Source organism: Physeter macrocephalus, chromosome 2 (genome assembly GCF_002837175.3).
Source record: "Physeter macrocephalus isolate SW-GA chromosome 2, ASM283717v5, whole genome shotgun sequence".
Lineage (NCBI taxonomy): Eukaryota > Metazoa > Chordata > Mammalia > Artiodactyla > Physeteridae > Physeter > Physeter macrocephalus.
The window spans coordinates 38,888,140-38,911,246 of NC_041215.1; the positions used below are offsets into that span (position 1 = coordinate 38,888,140).

The following is a 23,107-nucleotide window of genomic DNA, read 5'->3' on the forward strand; positions in this document are numbered from 1 at the left end:
CACTTTAGAACAAGTCAAGTATTACCTTGAAGAATGGGCTGTGGAGCAGTTGTTTGCCACCTCTCACGATAGGATCTTCATATTCAAACTGCCTTTGCAAAGCTTCTGGAAGGCCTTTCACCAGAGCAGCAAGAGCACTGCCTGAAAAACTCTTCAGAAAACAACCAAATTATAACCTATCCCAGGAAACCAAATGCAGGGGAGTCGAGTGTTTTGTTCCTGTCAGTCAAATGTTTTATTACATTGATACTGTTCTCTCCTAAAACATGTGATTGATACTTTCAAATAGGAAAAAATCTAAAAGGACGTGATGAACATGAAAATTAAAAAGAACATGAAAATTCACCTCAGAATGTTTGGTCTTAATTTCAGCATAGCAACTCCCAGGGAACCAGAAAGGAACTTTCTGGCCTACAAACCTCCATCTCCAACATGGTTAAGATCAAGAATTCTTTTCATAGTAACTATTTCATCCAGAAAAACAACGGGGTGGTGGTGAGTCAGACTCATAAAGTACAACAGACAATCCTATTCTCACAGCCATCGACATAGGGCTGTTATTAAAATCAAAGCCCAGCCTGAACTCAATATAGTAGCAATATGAGGGAGTCTGGATGCAAAAAAAGCTGTCTACTCCTATGTGAAATTTCCCAACTCTTCTCGGTGATTTAGAAGTTTACATTATTAAAGCAACACTTTAGTCCCAAAGGGTCACACGACTAGAAACTGTAATGTGATGTTTCGTACCAAAGCTCTCGTTTCCCCATCATCTCCAAGTAGCCTGTTTATGTTAATTGATTGCCCAAATTCAGTTGTAAGAAGCTTCCTTAATCTTTGAAGGGCCCACATTCTGTGACTGGCAGCTGAAATGAGAAGACAGAAAATGTCAGAGGATGACCATTTTTCTCACGGAATAAGACAGACCCGACAACGGGGGTGCCATTTACCTAAGGCACTCAGCTGTGCACACGCTGCCAGAGAGGCTGCAAGGCGGGGGATGATGCTTCTGTTTGAGGCAAGGTTGAGCCGGAAGTCCAACAGACAGGTCACTAAGTCCATGGACGGACAGGAGAGGACGCAGCGATCAGAAAGGAGGTCTTTAGGGCCTGAAAAAAGAGCACTATAAATGTCCCCTTGCTGGACAGGGCGAGAGCTACCCCACAAGGAGACTTGGACAGATTCAACCAACAATGAGTGGGCCTCATCCCCCTGGATGCCACGGTTAGAGGGGCGCCTGGGGTGCCGCCACTGTCTTGCACATAACTACGTTCTGTACACTGACATTTTACCTGAAAAATCAAATGGCTTAAAAACTGCAACCAGCAACAGCTGGGAAACTTTGGGTGAGGATGGAGGGCTAACACCCAATAGGCAGACAGCTGAAGCAGCTCACTGCAGTTCTGATCTTTGCCATGGTGGGGCCTTGGGCAGTGCTGGGCCCCAGCACCACAGGAGAAGGCAGACCACAAAGTACTAAATGAAAACGACATGTGTGTTTCCCTCGCGTGGGTCATCAAGCCTTGGTGGCCATAAGTCTCCTCCTCACCTGCAGCTGGCATGATGGGGTAGACTGTGAAGCGCCAGCCCCACCCATTCACAGACCCGTCACTGATGAACTTCCACTTCAACTCATCCCCGGGGATGCGCAGCTCGCTGGACCAGTCAGACCACTCCCGGCCTGGAGGACAAAAGCACACTGGGGTTTGGTTCACCCATCATCAGATCAACATCAACTTCTTTAGATACAAAGCAAAGTCATTCACGCCATGTCTGAAGAATAGCTGGCTCCTCCAGCCCGCTCCCTATGTGCGTTCACACCATGCCCTTGGACTCACACCGTAGCAAGCAGTTGGGAAGTGGAGGGCAGGCAGGCACTGCTCCAACAGAGACACTCACACACAACCATGATGCTGTGTGAGAGGCCCGCAGAGACAGCCCGTGCTCACACCCAGGGTCGGGGCCGCAGGGAGGTTTCTTGGGGAAGGTCTGATATAATGGTTGTTACCCAGGCAACAAAACAGAAAAGCCCTGGTGTTCCCCAAAGAGGGTGCAAATGTTCAAAGGCACAGGGGCACCCCTGCGGCACAGGGGCAGCTCAGCAAGGAAGAGCCACCCCCAAGGGAGAGTAGAGCAGCCCGGCCAGAGCCCAGGGCCTGGGGTGCCATGAAGAGGAGCTGGAGAGACAGGCGTGTGGCGTGCTACCCCAACCACGCTTCTACTTCGAAGCACCATCGGTCAGCAGCATGGGAGTAGCCTGGAGGGAATCTTGTTGGAAGCACAGAAACCGGGGGAAACAACTCACAACACTACTGCAAACTACATCGACATTTGTCAAACTGCCAGAAAAAAAATCCATGCTCATCTGTGACACGACTTCATCCGAAGTAACGTCTTGTGAGTAAAATTCTACTGGGTCACAGCCAGGCCCATCGTTTACATTCGGTCTGTGGCTGCCTTCACTACAAAGGCAGAGGGGAGTAGTTATGTCAGGAAACATCTGCTGACCCTTGCTCCAGGTGAAGGATAAAGAAGTCTGAAGAGATCTGCACGCGCACACACACGCACACACGAACACACACACACACACACGCAACACACGTGCACATACGCACGCACAAACGTACACACGCACGCACACACGCACAGGCACACACACGCTCGCGCACGCACACACTCGCATACACGCACGCACGCACACGCATGCGCATGAACACACACATACGCACACGCGCGTACACGCACGCACGCACAACCACACACACACACACACACACACACACATACCCCTGCACTGATGGTTCTAAAACACCCAATGAAGAGCACTTAACAAGCCCCTAATTAGGGTGATTTGCTCTTGCTCAGCCTCACGTTGAGCGTGAGGTTGCTCAACCTCCTGAAGCACATCAGCAGAGCAGAGAGAGGCCCAGAGGAGACATCTCCCGCCCACTCCAGTGCTGTCCACCACACGCACAGAACACTTCCTCCGTGTGGAGCCCCAGTCCTCACTGCAATCAATTAAAAACCAAAAGCCTTTAAAGCCTTGTAGTACGTCAACACTTACCTGGCATGAGCCCGGCACTACCACACACGTTACAGCACCGACTCCACTGCCTGGCTGAGACTGGGCCCCAGATGGCCTGTGCTCCCAACAAGGACCCGCGCTCACACTAGTCACCCAGTAATCCCACTCATCAGTGGTTACGGGCAAACATCACTTGAATAATTATCTTACTGAAAGTACTGGGAAGAGGCAGATAAAACCTACTGTATTTTGCAGCTGGATCACTTACGGTCCCTTCCTTAAGTCTTACATGAGAACGAAGCAGTAGCAATGTTCTGTTTAGTCATGCTAATGGTTCCGTTCTACAAAGCAAGCTCAACTCGCTTCCCACCTGACCGCACGGAGACAATCCTGTTGACGCCGTCCATGACTGTGAGAGGGTCGTGGCGCCGCTCTGTGGAGCACTGCCGGTCAAACTCCACCCTGAGTCCTTCTGCGCCTGGAGGACAAGTGAGCACAAAACACAAGGTAACAACTCCCACTCAACATACCACAGACAAGGCCAAAAGCCACACAGAAGCAGTGAGACTAAAATGATGTGTAACAGCTAATGAAAAGCAAAAACTCAGGAAGAACTAACCTCAAAAAATACGAACCTAAGACTGAGCACCCCTCTCTCCCACCCTGCCTCCCACAGAAGAATTCACCTGTGATGGAAACGCCAGAAGACATTCTCACTTGGCCAACTGGTTTTGTGGTCTCACTTCTGGACACATTTTCATGCTGCAGCCCCAGCTGTGAGACCACGCTTTATTATCCTGCCCACCCCCATATTTTAAAAGCCATATAAAATCACATGCATCAAGCATTTAGCATTAGATCTAGAGTCTTCTCTGGCACAAATTAGCTTACAGAAGAATCAGTAAAGGGTAGGACTGGGTTTTGGTGGAGGGAAGAGGGTGGCAAAATAACTATAAAACCACTCAAAATGATAAAAATCAGTGATTCCAGGGCTCTTCAAATCAATTAACAGCAAGCAACAAATTGAGAAGTGATTTTTTATGGAAAAACCTGCCAAACTTGGGTAGGGACAGTGAGAGCCTGTGGTGTCCTTGCCTGGGGCTGCTCTACACAAGCTGGGCCACAGCTCTACCAGGGCAGGACTCTACCTCCTGGGGCTTTATGCTCACTGTGTAGAGCAGGGGAAGTGCCAGGGCAAGGATTCTGGAAGTCAGAGAGTAGGGAGGGCAACTGAGGACACACAGAAAAGCTTGCATCTTTGCTGGCCTGGGGATGGGGGTGTGGCTGGGGGGGTGCCAGACTTGAGAACTAGCCAGCACTCTAACAGGAAGATCCTGGAAGTCAGAGAGCAAAAAAGGGCTCAATGAGGATGTCATGGAGGCCTGGATGACGCGAGGCACGTGTACTCAGGAAAACGGGAAGAGTCGGGCGCACACACACGCACGGGGAAGACTGCCAAAACACTGACTTCCATGCCCTCCTTGCTCCCACCCGCACAGAGATCCACCCGCAGAAGGGAACTCAGCAGGCTTGAGCACCAAACCAAGCAGACATAGAGCAAACCCTAGAAGTCAGGCTAGAAAACAAAAATCAAAATAGTGGGTTTCCCTGGTGGCACAGTGATTGAGAGTCTGCCTGCCAATGCAGGGGACGCAGGTTTGTGCCCCGGTCCAGGAGGATCCCACATGCCTTGAAGCGGCTAGGCCCATGGGCCATGGCTGCTGGGCCTGCACATCCGGAGCCTGTGCTCTGCAGCGGGAGAGGCCACAACAGTGAGAGGCCCGCGTACCGCAAAAAAAAAAAAAAAAAAAAAAATCAAAACAGAAAAGTGAGCAGGGACACCAGTGGATATGTGATGTGCAGGAGAGATTTCAGAGAGTAATTCTAGGCATGTTACAAAACAAACACACAAAAAACAACCAAAGAAACCCAGCGACAAATACAAATCTCAAAAAAAAAAAGTCAGAATCCAGGTGACACAATACAATCTAAAATGTCCAGTTTTCAATAAAAAAATAATGGGATAGGCAAAAACACTGAAAAGTGTGAGCCATACTCAGGAAGAAAATCAGGCAACAGAAACTGACCCTGATGGCCAGATGCTGAACTGAGTAGACAACAACTTCAAAGCAGCTGTAATAAATATGTTCAAAGAGTCCAAGAAAACCAGACAAAACATGATCACAAAGGAAAATATGATAACAATGGCTCAAAGAAAAAAGTACTAAGAGGAATTTTGGGGGTGGAAAAAGTACAATGACTGAAATGAAACATTCACCAGCTGGACAAAACAGCAGATTTGAAATGGCAGAAAAAAAGAAACATTATACAACTTGAAGACTGTGTAATTTCTATTACTCTAACTGGAGAACAGAAGAAAAAAGACTGAAGATAAATAAAGTGTCATAAACCTGGGAGACAACATCAAGCATACAAACATATGCATAATGGGAATCCCACCCCCCAAAAAAAGAGGGAAGAGGGAAACAGGGGGTAGAAAAAGTACTTGAACAGAGATAGCCCCAAATCTCCAGTCTGATGAAAAACATTAATCCACAGTTCCAAAAATTAATAACCCCAAGTAGGAAAACACAAAGAGATCCACACCCAGACACATTATACTGAAACTGTTGAAAACTAAAGACAAGGAGAAAATCATGAAAGCAAGAGAAAAAGACACATAACATATAGGGGTACAAAATACAGTTAACTTTGACTTTTCTTGAGAAACAATGAACACAAGAAGCCAGTGGGATGACAAATTTAAAGTGATATGAGAGAAAAATGTCTATCAACTATGAATTCTATCTCCAGCAAAACTATCCTGCAAAAGTGAAGGCAAAATAAAAACATTCCCAAATACACACATACTGAGAGAATCCACTGCCAGCAGAAATGATTTAGAAAAACCACTTAAAATATTTCAGGCTGAAATAAAATGATATTGGATAGTAACTTGAATCCACAGGAAGAAATAAAGAGCACTAAAAATGGGAAATACATGAATTGAGAAATAAGGGGTTTTTTTCCCCTTTTCTTAATATTTTTACAAGGCGAAAGACTGTATAAAGGAGAGCTTAGGAAACTATAGTCCATGGGACAAATTTGTCCCACTCACCATTTTTACATAGCCTGTGAGCTAAGAACAGTCTGTACATTTTTTAATAGTTGGAAAAAATTCAAAATAATATTTTGTGACATACGAAAGTTGGCCAATCCCTGGCACAATGCAATCATTATTAAATCACATACATATATTTTTAATACATATAGTTACAAATATGTTGCATAGGTCTGCAACATATACAGATACAGTATATACAACAATAACAGCAAAAATGAAGGAAGAGGAAATAGAACTATAATGAAGCAAAGTTGTTGCATTTTACCAGAACTAAAATATTAACCTGACGTAGACTATGATAAATTAAAATATGTATTTTAATCCTCAGAGCAAACAACCAGAAAAGTGGTTTAAAATCAACAGAGAAATTTAAATGGTACACTAAAAAAAATTTTGTTTAATACAAAAGAAAGCACTGAAGGAGGAACAAAAAAAGACACAAGGCACAGAGAACACACACAGCAAAATGGCAGATGTAAATCCAACCACATTGCCTATAACTAACTGTCTTCCTAATCCAGATGTAAATCCAACCACATCTATAATTACATTAGATATGAATGGCCTAAGTATCTCAATCAAAAGGCAAAGACTGTAAGGATGGTCCTTAAATATGTTCCAGGTTTAGGCCATTTGTCTTGCTTTGTACTTGCCATCTGCCTTTTCATACCCATGAAAAAGAAAACCGAAGCAAGGATGCAAACAAATACTACAAACTATAATGCAAAAAACTGTCTTGAAAGACAAGACCTGAAACTACATTTTAAAGGGGCACAACCCCTTATCTGAGAATGTCACCTGTAACAACCAATATGAAAACATATTCTAGTAAAATTACAGAAAGAAAGCACAATTTATAAGGGGGGAAAATAGATGATCATCTTCCCACTTTCACAGGAGAAAAACATATTTAAGGACCAGCAAAGAAGATGACGTGGAGGGGACAGGAGAGAGAGATGGGTAGAGAGGAAGAGAATGTTGTTGGAGAGGTGAACAGGGCTCATGTTAAGTTGCACAGGCCACCATCAAGGGTTTACATCCTATTTTAAGGTTACAGGGGTGTACTGGTGGGTTTTAAGCAGAGTACCAGTATGTTCTGACTCGTTTAAGAGAATCTCTCTAGATGTCACGTAAGGAGTTGATTCTGAGGGACACAGGAGGTGAGAAGTAGAAGCAGAACATGTATATTATACTAGTATATGACATCTAGTATAATAAACCAGGTGAGACTAGATGGTTGGACCTAGAATGACCTGGAGTTGGTGATAAATGACCTAATTTGGAATATATTTTTAAAGTACAAATGATAGGACTTGCTGGTAGACTGGTTACGAAGTAAAGAGAGAAACAGAAAAGAGGAAGAGGGATACCAGAGTTTTGTCTTAGGCAACCGCTGAGTGGAATTACCTTTTGTTTTGTAAATTTCTACTATGAAAGAGTAAGAGCTCAAAGTTAAAGAAGCTTTTCTGAATGCCATCTCATTCTAAAAGTTTAAGAAAACTAGTTTCACATAAAAATGATCAGGATAAAAGTATCAAGGTCAGAAATCCAAGAAAGAGGGGATATATGTATATGTATAGCTGATCCATTTTGTAGTACAGTAGAAACTAACACAATGCTGTAAAGCAACTACTCCAATAAAAATTAATTTTAAAAAGTATCAAGGTCAAATGCAATAAAAAGTTATTGTTATAAAAGAGAGAATAAGAACAGAATAACATTTTCCTACAGACAATGAAAGCAAGCCAGAAAGATGTGCCCACAAAACACATGAAAATTATAATCTATTATTTCAAACCAAGCAAAAATAAATTAGGAAAATGATACAAGATATGAAAGAACAACATAAATTAGAATTAGGACCACCAAAACACTAAATGAGAAAATAAAGAATTTTTTTAAAAAATTCAGAAATGAAAATTAAACTAGAAAGAGCACAGGAGCAAATAAACACAACGAATAATGCTTTGAAACAAACAGAAGGACAAAAGGGACAAAAAAGAAAGAGACAAAAGGCACTTGAGGGACTTCCCTGGTGGTGCAGTGGTTAAGAATCCACCTGCTAATGCAGGGGACACGGGTTTGAGCCCTGGTCCAGGAAGATCCCACATGCCGTGGAGCAACTAAGCCCGTGCACGACAACTACTGAGCCTGCACTCTAAAGTCCGCGAGCCACAACTACTGAGCCCGCGTGTTGCAACTATTGAAGCCTACCCACCTAGAGACCATGCTCTACAACGAGAAGCCACCATAATAAGAAGGCTGTACACCACAACGAAGAGTAGCCCCCACTCGCCATAACTAGAGAAAGCCCGCACGCAGCAATGAAGACCCAACGCAGCCATAAATAAATAAATTAATTAATTAAACTGTTCCTCCAAAACTGTTTAATTAAAAAAAAAAAAAAAAAAAAAGCACTTGAGATGAAGTAGCTAACACTGACTCTAAAACAGCGGTCCCCAACCTTTTAACCTTTTTGCACCAGGGACCAGTTTTGTGGAAGACAATTCTTCCACGGCCGGGGTTGGGGGTGATGGTTCCCAGCAGATGAAGCTTCGCTTGCTCACCCACCGCTCACCTGCTGTGCCCAGTTCCTAACAGGCCTCAGCCCGGGGGTTGGGGGACCCCCACCCCCACCCCTGGCTCTAAACGGCATCCAACACAAGAAAATGACCACATATCCATGAAAAAGAAAACAAGCTAGGATACAAACAAATACTACAAACTGTAATGCAAAAAAACTGTCTTGAAAGACAAGACCTGAAACTACATTTTAAAGGGGCACAACCCCTTATCTGAGAATATCGCCTTGTAACAACCAATATGAAAACATATTCTAGTAAAATTATGGAAAGAAAGCACAATTTATAAGGGGAGGGGGAATAGATTAGCATTTTCCCACTTTCACAGGAGAAAAACATGCTATCCAAAAAAGCTAACTTTCAAATTTGGGCACAAACTCTTAGAACAAGCTGACCTCAGTCGGGACTGCCGTCCTCTGAGCCCTGCTGAGGAACTGATGAGAGAATGAGTTTCAGACAATCACAATAAGAAGGAGACAACTAAAACTAAATGCAAATTTAAAGGAAGGAAGTAGAGTATGTAACAGCTATTATGCTCTGGGATATATAGTATAATCATTTAAATAAAGTTACAACAATGAAGAGGGCAAGAAAGCAAGAAAAAAATTTTGTTAAATATTTTCAGTAACTATGTGCATGTTTGGTAGTATTAGAATTGTACCCTTAGTCTTTTGTGCATGTAATGTGGGATAAAGCAAATAAGTAATTATGAGATATTCTAATTCTATCATCCCATGTCTTAGAACCAGGATTTGGGGTATGGAACAAAAGAAACACTGACATAACAGAAGAAGTTAAGTAGAAACCTTGTACCTCTGAATTTGGCTCTATCATATCATTATGAACTCAAAACAAAGTCAGTCAGTCAGTCAGTCTGTCTGACTGTCCCCTCAATCATCCTATCTCTGTCCATTGAAAAAATCTAGAAACAATGATAGCCCAGTGATCTGAAATGCTATCTCCACTAAAAGATACCAGGGCAGATTCCAGGTGGAGGGGAGAAACTACATGACAAGCCTAAAGCATCCTGTCATATCAGACTATATGCGAGTCACTGCAAGAGCCAAAGAAGAGGTTCCCGATGTCTGGAGATGGGATAATTTGAGCTTCAGTAGGCTAATAGTCACAATGGATTAAAGCCCATCATATATGTTTAAATCCATGAGTTCATAATGACATAAAAGAAAAAATAGGTAATTCCCTGGGGTCCAGTGGTTAGGACTTGGCGATTTCACTGCCGTGGGCCTGGGTTCAATCCCTGGTAGGGGAACTAAGATCCCACGAGCCGCGAGGCGCAGCCAAGAAAAAAAAAAAAAAAAAGTGGTCACCTGCAAAGAATGATAGGTGACCAGTTTATTCTCTTGAAAATGTAAAGAGAAGAAAAGAATCAAGCTTTTATCCTGCCTTTCTTACGCAAACAACCAACCAAAGGAGAGGAAATGTCCCTATATAGAGTATTCTAGCAAATAAATAAGAAAGCACTGGAAGATTAGAAGAGCACCATTTTGCAACCTCTAATGGATTGAATGGCCTCAGGCAATGAGCATCAGTAACGGCTGTCATCACCAAAGAAGAGATAGATGAGCAGACAGCAGGTGCTTCCAGATGCTGCATCACAAATACCAATGGTCCCGCCAAAGGCTGAACTAATTGGGCCTCTGAATCAGGGGAAATCTGCAGAAAGACAGGGCTGGGGAGCAGGTGGAAGTGCAGCAGGAGTGTGCAGGTCAAAGGCCCAGGTTCCTCCACAGGTGAATTGTTGAGAAAAAAGGAAAAAACTGTAGGTTAAAAGAAACTTAAAAGATGGAAATTACTAATTAAGAGAGTTAAGATGACAATGCACGCTTGCATAATAGAAACTGTCCAGAAACACAAGCCAGGACAGTGTTACTTCAAGGGAGGACACAAGGAGGGCTTCTGTGGACAGGTACAAAAACTCTAGACCTGAGTTTTGGTGACTAAGGCATCCATCTAATAAGCATTAAGCTAAACATTTACTTTGCATGGTTTTCTGTATCATGCTTTATTTCGGAGGCAGGGGGGGAGTCGTTTTTCTAGAAAAGGTGGGAAAAGTGATTCTAAAGCAATTCTGTAGCTTCTTTTCTATAAAACAATGATGGCTGCTTCTACTGATGCAATTGCAGAAATGAAGCTGTTCTACAGGCAGGGACGCCCCATTTCCTCCCTGGGGCCAGCCCTGAGTACCTGGTATCTTCACTGTCCCGCTGGAGGAAGTGTCATCAGTGTAGGGATGGCTACTCTCCACCACCACGGGCTGAGAGGACAGGCGGCCACTCTGTGAGTCTGTGGCTACATCCTCCAACTCGGTGACACAGAGCTCCAACAACATATCTGCCACCTGCGGGAAGAAGTGGGGTACAAAGCAGAAGGACGTCAGGATGCCCGCCCAATTCAGATCTTTCTGTAGGGACGGGGGCAGAGTGGAGGCCTTGGGAGTTTGAGAAATCTAGTTCAAGTTAGGGCTCACCTATAAAATCAAGACAGCAGAGAGCTCGCAGAGGAAGCAGCCAGGAGGTGCCTGACACACCCCAAACACTCAATACATGGCAACTGATGAAACGAAATGCCTGTGATTACAACAGTTTCTCTTTACATCAAGATAAGATTACTTCTGCCCCCGGAACAAAACTATCAAGCGAAGGAGCAGAAGGTATAGAAAGGACCAAGATCCTACAAGGCACCGGGGGTCGAGCAGGAGGGGAGCAGGAATGGAGAGGAACGGCCAAGCTGTCCAGGTTGAACAGCAGCAGACAGCATCTGAAATGAGGACTACAAATATGAAGACAACTGGGGGTGTCTCTTGACCCAAGACATCTAGGGTCAGCCCCCACACCACATTCTCCCAACAATCCATAATGTTCCAATTTCATTTGAAAACTTTAGTGACTCACACCATTTAAATGGTCAATACTGGTGATTATAAACGCCTTGACTGCTATTTTTAAAAACAAACAAGAATATGCTGTTATAGTAATAACATATTAATCTCCAAATATTTTTAATTTAGAGAAAAATAATAAAGCTATTCTCTATTCTGTACTTTTCAGAAATAAATGATTGTTTTTATCTATTTTTCCTCATACTTAGATAATAAACAGATTAGCTTAGCAAACAGCTTTATTAATGACAAACTAAGATCACTGCCATTTAGGTGTTATTATTATAAATTCAAAAGTTTCTCTTCTTTTCCTTAAAGAGTCCCAAATATCAGGTCAGGGTAGGACACAGGAGTAGCATCTTGCCACTGGCCAGGAAAGTTTGAAGAAAATCCCCACCTTTGTTTCTGTCTCCCCTTGAATCTGAGATGCTGACATCATCAAACTCCTAATGCACAGCCCACTAGGGCTCTTCTGGGCTTCAGAACCTTCCCCCAGGAGAGGCCAATAAGCTCTGAGGCGAGGGTGAGAGCAGTCACAGCTGCGGTTCTGTCCTCAGAGCACTCAGAGTCCACCACCATTTCTCCCACCCACCAGCAACCTGAGTGTCTTTGAGGCAGTAATGAGCTCTGAGAGCTCAGTGTGCAAAGGGAAAGCCTGTGCTCCGTACTGAGAGAATGCACCAAGAACCAGGCCTGGCAGGTACGTGTACAAGAAATGCTGGGTAGTATTACTTTAAATCCATGTTCTCATTCCATCCTTTCCTCTCACACATACGTTAAACTTGTAAAAACATTAATATTTTGCTTATGGCAATTCACCTTGATTTAATCTCTCAGAATTATGCCAAGTAACTTGCCTCAAAAAACTACAAAGTAGGAAACCTATAACTTTTAGTTCTTCCTGAATACAATTAAGAAATAACAAGCCCCTAAATTAAAAAATTAACAAGCCCCTAAAATACCTACCAAACCATTTACTATGATTTCAAGACCACTTGACCATACTTAAGTACTTTATGGTTTTGGTGGTGGTGATATGGAACCTGGAGAAACACAGATGACACATCTACACAGAGCACATGGCATCAGACTCCCTGACACAGCCAGTTTTGAAAAGGTAGAGCAAGGCTGCTGATAAATAAGGGTGCTTAAGGAGGCCCAGGGACTTCAGGACTAATCAATTCTACTTTTAAGATATACTGATATGATATTGACTTCACACCCTAGACTAGCCACATGTGGCTGTTCAAATTTAAATTAATTAAAGATAAATACAATGAAAACTTCAGTGCCTCAGGTGTACTAGCTACATTTCAAGTACTCAATAGCCACATATGGCTGGTGGCTACCATACTGGATGGCTCAGGTACAGAACATCACCACGGCAGAAAGTCCCACAGGACCCAATGCTACCAAATATTAAAATCTATTTTAAATAGTTAATACTTAAAATACTGTGGTATTGGAGCACAGAAACTAGGTTAATGGAACAGAAAAAAGTCCATAAAAGTTTAGAATATGATAAAAGTGGTCTTCAAATCACTAGGGAAAAGATGGATTTATTCAATCAATGATGTTGGGGCAACATGTTCGCCATCTAGGAAAAAGTAAAGTTGAATCCTGACTTTATCCCTTACATCACGATAAATCCCAGGTAGTTCAAAAAGGTAAAAATAATAACAAATGAAAACGTAAAAATGATTAGAAGAAACGTGAGAGAGTTTTTTAAACGTCATGCTGGTAGCATATTTTCGGTATAATACAAAATCCAGAAGCCATAAATGAGAAAACTGGCAGATGACTTTGTAAAAACTAGAAATTTCTAAATTCTAAAATATCAAAATTACATCAAAAGGCAAACTGGGGAGCAACTGCAGCACAGATGACAGAGAAGGGACTCATCTTTAGCAGGAGCCCTTCAAGCATGAGACAGCATCACCACCTCCAGCCCGCCCACCCGCCTGCAGCTCACCTGTGGGTAGGCGGCGCCCATGCCAGACAGCACAGCCGAAAGCACGTCCCTGCCCTTGTCCCCGGCCCGGCCGCACACAGATAGCTTGAGCAGGTCCACCATGACGCGCGTGTCGTCCACAACCAACAGGCTGGTGAACTCATCCAAGGACTGAAGTTCCGGGCCTGACGCTTTATTTTGGCTTTCAACATCCTAAAAAGTCAAACAATTAAAATGAGGAATGATATGTTAAGAGATAAAACAGTCATAAACTCAAAGGATACATGATTACCAATAATGAATAAGGGACTTTCTGAGACATTTAAGACCATGAAATACTAGATTAAGAAATGACAAGCCCCTAAAATCTCCACCACCCTGCACTACGCTTTCAAGATCAATTACCTATTTTACAAATTACCAACGGCTGTCAAAAGGAATGCCTAAACTATAAAGAAATGACAGTTTATACTGTGACCAAGTTCATAACCAAGGTACATTACAAGGGGAGACTTGGAATGAAATCACACCATGTAAAATTACCCCCATGGGGTTATGTTTGGGAGTTTTCTATCAACTGAATTTGTACACTGTGTTTTTACAGATTTTGTCTAGATCCTCTCCATAACTCTTTCTTAGAATCATATTTAACGGACTTATTGGCATGTAACACATTGTCCATAATCTCTTGCTCCTTAGGCTCTTTTAAAAAGAAAATGTACAAAGTAAGAGTCTTCTCAATATTGCCCTTGTACTTCCCATTCACAGTACGTCAGTTAAAACAAACCACACCTGCGATCATTTACCTCTCTTTCCACATTAGCAGAGGAAAGGAGATGCTTGTTTGCCTGTGGCAGCATCACTGACACCCCCAACCCCACACGCGGATGGGAGTGTCCCAGTGGGACAGCCACCCCACAGCCTGCCGCCCACCACAAAGGAGCCTCCTGGAGGCTGGCGGTGGCGTCCAGCGTACAGAGAGGAACAGAGAGCCGTCAGAGCTGGGAAATCCCACAGCTCGTGAGCATCACTGAGACCTGTGCTGAACAGGGGAGCAGCTGGGCCCTTCCCGTTCCCCAAGCAGAGTCCAGCTCGCCAGGGGAAGACCAAAGTGCCACAAGTGCCTCTTCTCTTCTCTCTCGCTTTCTGGATTTCAGTGAAACCAGTGCCAATGCTTTTCAGAAACAGAAATTAGCCAGGGGAAGCACAAGCCCCACTTAGGAACCTTAAGAGGAATGTGACATATCCAATGCGCAAAGTCCATCAATGCTCAAGTTGGCCCTGGAAGCCACAGCTCTCCCGGGCAGGAGCACAGTTTCTCCCTTTAAAGAAACAGACTCTGCTCCTACCTCCGAATGAAGACTCAGGGAATCAGTAAGTGAAATTCATTGGAAACGATGACATTCCAGAATCTCACTCACTGAAGACCAGCGAAAGCATCCAGTGGAATATATTAATCATATATAACATCTTTGGTCTTATCTGAAGCAGGATCAAACATTTTTTTGGTGGGGGTGTTTAAAAAAAAATAGAGGACAAGTCCAAAGGAAGTGCTAAAAAAATAAAATCACTAGCTGCCTATCCTGAATAAGCCCAAAACTAACATGAAAATTACTTTGCCATTATTTATGAATCAAACCAAAACTAAAATGATAGGAATTAAGGGCTATACTCTGGATAATGCCTATGTCTCATAAATAAATTGGTAAGAAAGAAATTATACCATCCCTCTTCTAGCTAAAAGCAAAAATTTTGCATAATTCAGATTAATTTCTGCATTAAACCCTCACTCTAGGAGACTGCCAAATATCAGAAGTTGAGTCCAGACACCTAATTTATAAGTAGTAATTTCCTCATCACCACAGATGGTTATGACGATTTTCCATAGGACATATTTTCATCAGCAGTAAGAGCATAATATAAATCCAGAGTTCCAGATGTAACTGACAACAACATGTGTCTGTTCCCAGGGTGAGCCAGTAGGGAAGATGGTGGGAACAGGTGCGATGGCCTGGCACGGGGGCACCTGGTGGGCTCGGGAGGGCATCCACGTCGGGGCGCCGCGTGTTAGAGCCAAGGGGAAGATGTCCCTGCTCTGGGCCAGAGGCACTGGGTGCAGGGGTGGGGGAGGTCACAGGTCAAGCAGAGTGAGAGGTTATCCCTGCCGAGGGCAGGCTGGTTCTGAGTGCCAGAAGCTGTGCAGGTGACAGAGGGTGTCCATGTGGGAGAGGAACGACAGCGAAAATGGGAGGGTAGCTACCTAAGGGGAAGTTATTAAACGGTCACTAACAGGAGCCAGGTTTCTCACTTTCAGAGAGGAGAGTTTTCAATACCGAAAGGGAGAAAAGTAGAATGAATCCTGTGCAGTTATTAGAACTGATTGTATTCCTGCGGTTTCACTATATATAGATATGTAACAAAATAAATATTAATGTGTATAACTTATTGCATGGACACGCACCTGCACGCACACACACACACACACACACACGCACATACGCTTATTTCCTAGCTCTGCCCAGGAAGAGCGGTTGTGAACAGCAGCCCCCCCAACAGCAGTGAGCGCATGAAGGCCCAGATCTTGGCTTCTAAGTACCATTCTCCACTAAAAAGAACCAAGACCTCTTTGAGAAACATCTGATTTCTGTGCTGGAATATAAAACATCTTGTTGAACCTAGAATTTTGTTTTGTGCCAGGAAACAAGGAAATAAAAGAATAATTAGAACATGTTAGAACAGAGAAAATTCTACCAAATATTTAAAGAATTAACACCAAACCTTCACAAACTCTTCTAAAAAACAGAAGAGGAAGGAACACAGCCCAACTCATTCCAGGAGACCAGTATTATGCTTTAACCCAAATCAGGAGAAGATATAGGTGCAAAATAGCAAAGCAATCCAACAACATATAAAAGGATTATATACCTAAAATATAGAAAGAAAGAATAAACCCTGTGGTGTTGGACTGAAAACTCAAGTATTGGTTTGAACCACTCATGGTTTTCATTATATAGATAAGATGCCAAAAAAGAAATAAATGCTTGTGGGTGTGTGTGTCTGTTTGCTGAGAGGGCCTAAACCAAGGACGCCCAGTAGCAATCAGCTTTCCAAGCTCCCAGATCTTGTTTCTAAATTCTCTGATCCACTAAAAGGAACCAGCGCTCCTTGGAGAAATGGCTGATTCCAGGACAAGGGCAGGGTAGGTGAAAGATAAGTTTGGAACACTTTATTGTGCTAGAAAGTAAGGAAGTGCTCAAAGAATTATGGGGACACATCAGAAGGACAAACCAGCTGGAAAGGGCTCCCAATGGCCAAGTCTGGGGCAATTTGGGTGTCAAATGATGTATGTCATTATTTGAGTAAAACAGGATCCCATGAATCTGTACCAATAGACAGACAGACAGATGAGATGAAAAAGGAAAGTTCTCCCTTACAGAAGAACAGCAACAGTGATATTCCAAAAGGAATGATGAAATTTGAAAAATCACCACATGACAACTACCACAGTAATAATGGATCCAGCTAGAATCATCAAGATACTAAAAACTGGTAGGTGAAAATATGACAAGGGATAAGGTAGTAACACAGTCTCAAAGTATCTCCCCATGAATATTTATTAACACACTTTTATTAACTTCCCATAGAGAAATCTGGCAGATACTTTTAACAAAATAGTAAGAATTAACATCACCTGTAATGCAGCAAATTAACAATGCACACATCCCAATGGGATGCACTGAAAACAACCCTGCATCGTTCCTGTGGTGCTTCTGACAAAAACAGGAACTGAAGGATTGTTCCATATTGAAGACCAAAGAAACAACACTCAACCCTGGGCTGGGTCCTAGACCTACAAAGGATACTACTGGGACAATGAGCAAAATCTGAATAGGTCTATGGACAGAAGGTAATCCTGGATCAATGGTAATGTCCTGATACTCAGGAAATATGCACTGAAACATTAAGGAGAGTTGGGGATTGTGCCCTACAGCACTCCCGCCAATGGTTTAGAAACTTTAACAACTGGAGAACCTAGGTAGATAGTACCTAGGAGTATACCACATAGTACACAGGCATATACCATGTTCTATTTCTATGAACTACTTCTGCAACTTGTGTGTACATTTAAGATTATTTCAAAATAAAATGTTAAAGAAGAAAGCCCCTGACCTCTTTGGTTTTGGTCATGGTTTCTGCAATGATGCTGGCAGCTCCTGGGTCATCTGTTACCGGGATAAATGGCCGAGAAGAAGCTGAGGAAGCAGATGGGGTCACTGCGGAGGGGGTCACAGCATCCTCAGAAGAGACGATCTAAAATGAAGAAGAAAAGGAGAAACTTGGCAACATGGCACACTTCCCATCCAACTCCAAAAGCCTTCCCCTTGGGCCATCTGGAATATACCAGATTTTATAGAGGTAACAAGGCACTTACACCACCAGCTACCACCTCCAGTGGGGTCTGGGACAGCCCTGCAAAATCAACCATATTCATATTCCCGGGAGAACCTATTAATAGTCACAACGGGTCACATGAAAACAACTAAAATGAGCTCCCATCTCTTCAAGTTGGATTTTTCCCTGAAATAAGTTACAAAAATCTTTAGCTTTCAGAACTTTCAGGTTTCAGAACTTCAGATAAACAACTGTGCACTTGCATGTAGCAACTTTTTTTTTTTTTTTTTTACTATTTATTTATTTGGCTGCACCGGGACTTAGTTGCAGCACACGGGATCTTCGTCACCGCATGCAGGGTCTTTTTAGTTGCGGCAGGCGGGTTGTGGCATGCAAGCTCTTAGTTGCAGCATGCGTGTGGGATCTAGTTCCCTGACCAGGGATTGAACCTGGGCCCCCCCTGCATTGGGAGCATGGAGTCTTAGCCACTGGACCACCAGGGAAGTTCCAAGGCTCCTTTTGCAAATAGAATATTTTCTAATTCAAGCCAAAAATCATAGCAGTAGGCACAAAAACACTCTGAATTAAGTGAAAGAATGACTTATACTTATAGATACAAATTAGCTACCTTTTCCTTTCTGATCAAATATTGCTTTATTGCTTTACCATTTATTTTTACCTCTCCTCTCTTTTCTTGCCATGGATTTGGACTCAGTCTGTCTTCAATATCAACAGCCAGCACACACTCCTCTCCATTCATGGGACTGGCCATGGCAGACACGTCAGAAGGGGGTGCTGAGGAAGAGAACGAGGGACACTCCACCGGGGCAACCATGCCAGCCGGCATCAGGGCCCCGACCACGGCGTCTCTGTCAGGAGAGAAAGCCAGACCTGCAGTGAGCTGCCATTCACCTCTGCAGGAAGGAAGTCAGGGGGCAGGACAAGCGCTTATTGAAGGACCCCTCATTTTTATAAGATAAGTATAAAAGGAGTTTTAGAAAAATACTGAATGTTATTACTATCCATCGGCTAAAAGCTAAAATATTTACTCCTGATCTTATTTATTGAATTACCACAGTGATGACAGGTGAAAAACTGCCAACATAAAAATCAGCCTCTGTATTTCCCTGAGAAATCTTCTTGGTTTGTTCAAGCCTGAGGGTAATTTTGTGTTTACTGAAGGCCAAATACCAAGGGTGCCTCACACAAGACAGCAAGGACTAAATGTCCTCTCAACGACTAAGTCAGCCTTTGGTCTAAACTAATGTTCCTGTGTAAGTATTAATTTCTATTCATCAGATCCATAACCATGATACACTGATGGATGGGGCACGTATTCAGGTTGTGAGAAAACAGCAGCAAAACGGTAGAAAAGATAGCACTACCAAAACTGCCTTATCAAAAGTGAAGGAGATGACAAGTGTCTTAAACATTACTGTATATTAGTAACAACTGATTCTTCCTCTCATCACCCAAAATATGTTTAAAGTTTATTGGCCATAAAGAATAATGAAAATGTTCTTTAACTTGATTTTCTAATTCATATTTCAACCTCCATTAAAGAAAGCACAGATACCATCATTCACCATCAAAGGGTGTATGACCCAGAACTCACAGTAAAGACAATACACACAACATTTTCCATCAAAAAACTACAAAAACCCAAAGCTTACATAGTTGTGGGATTTCAAAAGTTAGCAAACGAGCCTACCTGGCATACATGATTTGCAGTGCTGTAAGTATATGAGATAAGGCCTGCTGTTTGGCCAGATTTCCATCTAATGACAGGAGAATCTTGGCAAGAGAGGGGCGATTTGGTTTAGAATTATTTGCACCACTGATTTTATTACTGGCAGCAGAAGAGTCAGCATCAGAAGGCACACCTGAAAAAGGAAAATAAAATTTGGGTTCAATTTTTAAGATCACAGTTTGCTCTATTTCTATAATCTGACCTTTCAGTTTACTTCCAAGACACACTGCAATCTGCATTTTGCTATTTCACAGATTAAATATTAGTTTCATTAATGGTCTTTCAGAGTTTAAAAAAAATGATCTATACTTATCTAAAGAAGCTATTTTCAGCAAAGGTTCACTGTAACTGCAAACAGCTGTAAATACTTTTGCAAAATACACTTACAACGATTTACGCTACACATATGTAAGCTGTGAAAATACTACAATAACTATCTGTATTTACTTATCATTGAAATGTAAAACAAAAAATAATCCAAAACAACGGTGAGAAGACAAGATGTTCACCATACACAGTCTTAGTGGACACATGTTCCAGCTCACTGCCCTGAGAGTTCCCAGGCCTCCGCAGAGGGAGAGAACCAGGTGGAGCTCAGTGGTCTCTGTGAGCAGAGGAGGTAGAGCTCAGAGCCAGGGAGTCCAATGTGGCCAAAGTTCACAGGACAGGACAAGAAGAGAAAGTTGCCCAGAGAGTGCCCTGGAGATGTGCAGGTGCTCTCACTCACCCAGCTAAGGATGCAGCAGAAGCTGATGGGTGCCTACATAAAAGGTCACTTCCCAAAGCCAAAGAAAGAACTGCATGAAAGGACTGGAGACCCAGCACAGAGGCTGGGAGAAAATGGAGGGCCCAGCTAGTGCCTGCTCCCATCAGCCAAATGGGAAGACCTCATAATTCACAAGACACTGAGTAGAATACTCAGTGGGGGAATAATCAGCCCCAGACTAATATCAGGTCTGAATGCACTTAACAAATCCAAAACTAAGACCCAAAAGGATCAAACTGTTTGAGAGTAACTGTATCTAAGCTCAAGAAGATTTATACACACAAAAAATTCCCCAGCAACGTTCAGGTTAAAATTCACAATGTATGGCATCCAACTAAAAGTTACCCGGTGGGCAGAAAGGCAGGAAAATACCACTCAATTCAGAAATAAGAAGAAAAATCAATTGAGCTAAACAATCCAGAACTAACACAAATATTACAATCAGCAGACAGGTTAAAACACTTATTATATCTCTATTCCATATGTTCAAAAGAGAACCAGAGACATGAAAGATATAAAAATGCCCAAATCAAATATCGAGAGAGGTAGCTAGGATGTCTGAGATTTAAACAGTTTGGTAACATTAACAGCATATTAGGAAATGAAGAAAAGACAAGTGAATTTGGAGACATAGCAATAGAAGCTATCCAAAATGAAACACAGAAAAGGAAGTTAAAAAATGAACAATGTCATTTATCTGTGGAACAACTTCAAGAAACCTAATATACATAGAACTAAACCTCCCAAAGAGGAGGAAGAAAGGTACAGAAATAAATTTTTTGTGAAGAATAGCAACTGAAAATTTTCCAAATTTGTTGAAAATTAGAAACCTGAAGATCCAAGAAGCACAATGACCCACAAGCACATGAACCATGAAGATAAAAACCATGGAAATAAAGAGAAAATCCTAAAAGTAGTCTGAGATAAAAGACATGTTATGTACAGAATAACAAAGATAAGAATGACAGGAAATTCTCAATGAAAACAATGTCAACCTAAAATTTTATACCAGCTAGAATATACTGCAAACATGAAGCAAAATAATAACTAGCTCAGACATAAAGAGCTGAAAGGAGGAACCCCAGACCTGAGCTACAAGACATAAAAAAGTAAGTCCCTCAAGCAGAAGGAAAATGGTGCCAGATGGAAATATGGATCTCCACAAAGGAATGAAGAACACCAGAAATGGTAATTACATGAGTAAATATAGAGATATTCTTTTCTTTTTAATTCATTTAAATAGATAACCTAATGTTTAAAGAAAATTAATTTTTAAAACTGTCACATTTACAACATACAAAGAAATGTATAACAACAACAGCACAAAGGCTAGGAGGGAAGAAATAGAGATATACTGTTGTATAATTCGTATACTATACATGAAAGTGTAGAATCACCTGAAGGTAGACTATGATAAATTAAAGGTGTATAATATATATCCTAAAGCAATCACTAAAATAACATAATAAATTAGAGCTCAAAGAAAACAAAGGAGAGAAAATAAAATCATAAAGAACAATTAATTCAAAGAAAGGCAAAAAAAAGAGAAGAAAAAGAACAATGAACAGCTAGGACTAATGGAAACCAAATAGCAGGATATTGACTGAAAACAGAAACATTAATAATCATATTAACTGCAAGTGAAATGAACACCCCAATTAGAGACTGTCAGAGAAAAAATTAAAATGCTAAATCCAACTATATGTTTCGTACAAGGAAGTGTCTTTTAGTAGGTTAAAAGTAAAAGAATGGAAAAGATATACCATAGTTTTCCATGGTATATGGAGTACCATAGTTTAAATACTATATAGCATTGGTCGAAAGAAAGCTAGAGTCACTATATTCATATCAGACAAATTTGACTTTAAAGCAAGAATTTCAAAGCAAAGGGATAAAGAGGGTAATCTGTCATAATGATAGCAGAGTCAATTAATCAAGGAGAGAAAAATTAATGTCCACATTAGAAAAGTAGGAAGATCCTAAGCTTCTTAGAAAAAAAGAATTAATAAAGATAGAGCAGAGATCAGTGAAATGGAGAACAGAAAAACAATGAAGAAAAATCAAGGAAACCATAAGCTTGTTCTTTGAAAAAACTTAATAAAACTGATAAACCTCTAGGAAAGAGAAGATACAATTACCAATATAAGGAATGAGTAATGACATCACTACAGAGTCTACAAATGTTAAATGAAAAATAAGCAAATATTGAGACCAACTTTATGCCAATAAGTTCAACTTCCATCAAAGACACAAATCTTACTAGAAAAAAAGAAACAGATAACCCTGAATCTATTAAAGGAATTAAATTTGTGGTTAAAAAACATAAAGAGACTGCGCAAAGAACTCTAGGCCCTGATGGCTTCACTGGTGAATTCTACTGAAAGAATACCAATTCTACACAAAACATAAAGGAAAACTGAAAAGAAGGGAACACTTACCACTTCATTCTATGAGGCCGGACAGATACTAATAGAAAATTATAGACCAATATCCATCATAAACAAAGAGGTAACAGTTCTTAACCTTTTTTTTGGCAACTTGAATACAACAAGGTACAAAAAGAATAATCCACAGGTCAAAAACAAAGCTGAAAAGAAATTTTTAAAATATATACAACTGGG

At 41.8% G+C, this 23,107-nt stretch overlaps 1 protein-coding gene across 1 annotated transcript in view; it reads right to left on the reverse strand.

The window, feature by feature from the left end:
- HERC2 (HECT and RLD domain containing E3 ubiquitin protein ligase 2) overlaps positions 1-23,107 on the reverse strand; it is a 234,930-nt gene that overhangs the window by 34,467 nt on the left and 177,356 nt on the right. The window contains exons 66-75 of the mRNA XM_024117104.3: positions 19,682-19,853; positions 18,650-18,839; positions 17,749-17,889; positions 13,600-13,791; positions 10,934-11,087; positions 3,393-3,500; positions 1,547-1,678; positions 948-1,106; positions 748-863; positions 26-151 (exon numbers count right to left, since the gene is read on the reverse strand). Coding sequence (XP_023972872.1) covers positions 26-151; positions 748-863; positions 948-1,106; positions 1,547-1,678; positions 3,393-3,500; positions 10,934-11,087; positions 13,600-13,791; positions 17,749-17,889; positions 18,650-18,839; positions 19,682-19,853 — 1,490 coding nt within the window. The remainder of the gene's footprint in view (positions 1-25; positions 152-747; positions 864-947; positions 1,107-1,546; positions 1,679-3,392; positions 3,501-10,933; positions 11,088-13,599; positions 13,792-17,748; positions 17,890-18,649; positions 18,840-19,681; positions 19,854-23,107) is intronic.